This window comes from Rhamphochromis longiceps, linkage group LG12 (genome assembly GCF_057381845.1).
Source record: "Rhamphochromis longiceps isolate RC_006_pf linkage group LG12, R_longiceps_female_GT1.1, whole genome shotgun sequence".
Taxonomy (NCBI): Eukaryota; Metazoa; Chordata; class Actinopteri; order Cichliformes; family Cichlidae; genus Rhamphochromis; species Rhamphochromis longiceps.
Window position 1 is genome coordinate 36224237 of NC_140568.1, and position 4019 is coordinate 36228255.

General features: G+C 38.8%; 1 protein-coding gene across 1 annotated transcript; it reads left to right on the forward strand.

Moving 5' to 3' along the window:
* Nucleotides 1-720: 720 nt before the first annotated feature.
* LOC146657798 (uncharacterized) lies at nt 721-4019 on the forward strand. The gene is made up of 4 exons (XM_085427043.1): nt 721-763; nt 2155-2251; nt 2493-2757; nt 2871-4019. Exons 2-4 carry the CDS (start codon nt 2223-2225, stop codon nt 2982-2984), a joined length of 408 nt encoding a protein of 135 aa, XP_085283169.1. The 5' UTR covers nt 721-763; nt 2155-2222; the 3' UTR covers nt 2985-4019.

Here is a 4019-nt window from a genome sequence, read left to right on the forward strand (position 1 = left end):
CAGCACAACGAAAATAAACTGCACCTAAAGTTGGTTTATATCTGACCCAGGTAGACTGCAGGTCATAACTTCTTACCTGAAGTTCAGTTCACCTGACACTCGGACCGGCGGCTGCCTCGGGTCTCTCCTCTTGCCTCCCCTTTCTCTCATCCACCTGCTGGCATCCACCACTTATTAATGTTAACGAATCTGTGGAAGCTTCGCCATAGCCACCACCAAACAACTGAGTTCGTTTTTTACACACCGACCAGCATCTGGCCAATCCACCACTTTCATTATATACCGTTACAAAAAGAAAAAAAAAAGAAAAAAAATCATCGGCCACCGACCAAATGCCAGGTATGCCCGATGGCCAGTCCAGCTATGGTCGTGCCATCACTTAACCCTTCGCGTGACGACTGTGGCACGCGTGCCCAGGGTTGCCGACCCCTGGCTTTTATTAACAGATATAAGTTTTTGTTGTGTGTGTGTGTGTGTGTGTGTGTGTGTGTGTGTGTGTGTGTGTGTGTGTGTGTGTGTGTGTGTGTGTGTGTGTGTGTGTGTAAGATGTGCAGAGGTGAAAAACCCTGGTAACAATTCAGAATACTACAATTCTCAGTGTATTTCAGGTGCTATTAAACGTGCCTTCTTTGCACTCGCCCCCATGCTTGAACACACTGTACACACCGCCTCTTATCAGGACACTCATAATAAAACTGCACTCTGCTCCAGTGAGTTTTCCCTCCCAGTCTCATACGTGAGAGAACTTGTGGCTGGATCGAAGGTAAGAGGACAGAGCTGGATTTTTTTTCTTCTGATTCCTTGTTTTGACTATTCTGCTCAGTTACAGGAAGCTGATAAAACTGAATCTAATAACTATAATCTGAAAATACTAGAAGCTGTTTGTTTTAGAAGCGCAGACTAGGCCGCTTTCCCGCTGTGCTTACCGATCATGTGCTCACCTCGCGTACTTCTCATGTGATTGTTTTAGGTTCTCTTGTTCGCTTTTGTTTAATAATTTATTTTTTTTAAAAAAAAACTTTTAATGCTAAATCACCTCAGTACGGGCAGAGTTTTTGTGGCTTTACCATCACAGTTTCATTATGTTGAAAATCTTGTAATCTGTTGCCTTCCCAGCATTTTACATTTAAGAAAATAAAAATATAATTTTGGGAAAACCCTAACTTTGGCAACTGAGCCAGCCTTAAAAGCCATGTTTAACACAGTGACCTACTTTTCTCAATTCAAGGCTGCGAATCAGTTAAACAGACCTTTCTTATTGTGGACACCTTGATTTGATTTGTGGCTTGGTGCAGCAGCTGTATTAGTATCTTGTGTTTTTAAGCCTTTGATAATATATCTGTCTTTCCATTCCATCTGATAGTGAATGCTTAATTATTTGATAAACAGGTCTAATATTATGATTTACTCACGAAAAAGGAACTGTCACAAATTGAATTCAAGGTTTATTTGTCAGACACTTCATTCTTATAATCGTGTTGTATAAAAACCATGTTTTCTGAGTAAGTCATGGTTTATTTACTTCATTTAACATGACTCCACAAGTCAGAATTTGGTAACTTGTGGAATCACTCATCCATCTCACCTCTCTGATTCACAGTTTTGAAATCCACGCTCACTAATATGTCAACAGCCTAAAATAAGCTAAGATTTGATTTGCTATCAGGCTATGAAATTGATACCTATTTGTAATCAATTTAATATTTCAAGTCGTCACCTGATTGCTTTATGGGCATCATGGAACAAGTGCAGTCATCCCGTCTTTGCGAAATATCACTGACAGCAATAGTTAAACTAAATGACTGCAAATTATATGAGGCTACTGTAGTACAAAGTGCTGCTTTGTAAGAAATCTTCTTCCAGAACCTACCTATCCTATCTTATCTATCCTAGTACAATCAAGACAGGCAATAAAAGCTCCTTGGAGATTTCATTTTTTCTATGACAAAACATTGGGTTTAAAGTTCAAAGTGTACACATTTTCCAACTGATACGAAAAGATCTAAAAATGGAACATTTTCATTGAAAGGGTGACCACATAAGCTCGTGAAAGCAAGATCTTTACATTTTAACTGCACTGTTTTTAGATCACTGATGACAAAAAAAATAAAAAATCTATTTATTTTCTTTTTGTTTTACATGTTTGCCTTTCAGGTTCATTCAGTGGTTTGTTACTCCACTGTCATTTTGGCCCATTAAGAATTCATCCACCAGATTTAAGGATGTTTTCGGACTACAGTGTCTTTCTACAGTAAGACCCATTTCTTTTCATTGATACTTTTCTATGATAATTACTTTCCTGTGCTGTGTGTACTATGTATTATTGGCTGAAAAAGAATCCTTTTTTTCAGTTTCTTTTATTCTATTAAAACAGCAAACTAATAAACTGGTAACATCTTCCACCACCAGGGAAGGCTGAGAGTTTTCAAACTGTGCCAGAGTTGTTAGATAACCTGTTCTCTGCTTTCTCCACATCTTCGTCTTTCTCCAAGGATCTTCCTGGGCATCCTGGGTTTTGGTCTCGCCATGATGTTCTGCACCACTATATGCAGACTATGCCATCGCCAAAGGGATGACCCTATATCACGGAGGTCTATAAGACATAGTGACCAGGGCAGGCTCCCGCAGTCCATATATTTCATTCCCTTCCCCAGGAGCATACCACAGCAGGACAGCGAAGATCAAGGTGGTGATGCCATGAGACCACCACGATACAGCACAACAGTCTACTCAGGACCCCCACCTGCCTATAATGAGGTGATTATGATTTTCTCTGCATCTCTTTCTCTTGCGCTAACAAAATAATGCACCCATATATCAGTACATTTAGGCTATTGCTAAATTATAGCTCTTTTTTTCTCTATCTTCAGCTGGAATTTAAGCCTGATGAGCTCCCACCTGCTTACAATGAACAAAGCATTTCTATGTATCCCATAACACCCCCACCGCCTCGCCCAGACATGGTTCAACCACAGGCACAGTAACAACCATAAGGAAAAATCATTATTGTGTCGAGGTTACGGACACTCACGATATTGCACTGCCTCGTGGACATAAGTAACGAGAAGTTCTAATCTTTTAAGGGTTGGTTTTATTGTTAGACTTGTTTTCTTTATTGTTTTAAGGGAGTTGATGCTGGCACGAAGAGAATCAAAGTTGCGGAAATGGAAAAGGTTTAAAGTTACAACACTGTAAACGTGTTTCTGTTTCAGCTTGTTCTCTTTGTGTTTATTAGCAGGATATCAAAGAAGTGTATCAGGTATCAGGTATTTATTACGTTTAGCGCAGAGCTAAACTGAAATACACGTTGTTTTGGTTTGCACTCAACATCTTGAGGACGAGATGCATTTTTTTTCACCACTTTTACAGACTTCATTTCAACAGACAGTAAAGGGATGGCACTCATGGCATTTACAATAACACTGTGAGAAACTGAAATGGTTGCATTTTGCTTGTTCACAATCTGTATATTTACTAAAATGGTTTAGATATTCGCTATTCATTCTTTCATCAAAATATTAGCTTTGGGTGACTATTTTGGAAAGCATGTATTCTCTGGTTGCTTTTTAAGTGATGTTCTAAACAAGCACATACAGTGAAGTACATGATATTGAAGTGTGCCTGACAAGCATGTATTTTCATATATGTATGCTGATTAACTTATGCGACTGTAATAGCACGGTTGCAGTGATGTTGTATTCATATTGTGCTAGAAGAGGCCTTTTTCACTCATGACAGGGACTGCATAGGTGTAACTCATTGTTCAGCCGTTGGTTATGGCCGAACAATCAGTTAGTGCTATTTATTACAGCTGTTCACGTACCATTCAATTACTGTTGTGATTTCTGAGAACTTGCTTTAAGACTTTAATGAAACAGTCACTTTACTTGAAATGAAATGTGTAAATAGACAAAATTCGCAAATTAATTGTTCAAATTGTTCTCAGGAAAAAAAAAGTGAATGATATTTATAGTAGCTGGTCTACTTAAAGTTCTCTGTACAGACTGAACGCTCCAACA

Bases quoted from the DNA above. Each gene is read 5' to 3' on its own strand.
- LOC146657798 (XM_085427043.1), top strand. From the start codon at position 2,223: ATGTTTTCGGACTACAGTGTCTTTCTACA. The intron at 2,252-2,492 runs GTAAGACCCATT...TCTTTCTCCAAG, and splicing joins GACTACAGTGTCTTTCTACA to GATCTTCCTGGGCATCCTGG. The intron at 2,758-2,870 runs GTGATTATGATT...CTCTATCTTCAG, and splicing joins CCCCACCTGCCTATAATGAG to CTGGAATTTAAGCCTGATGA.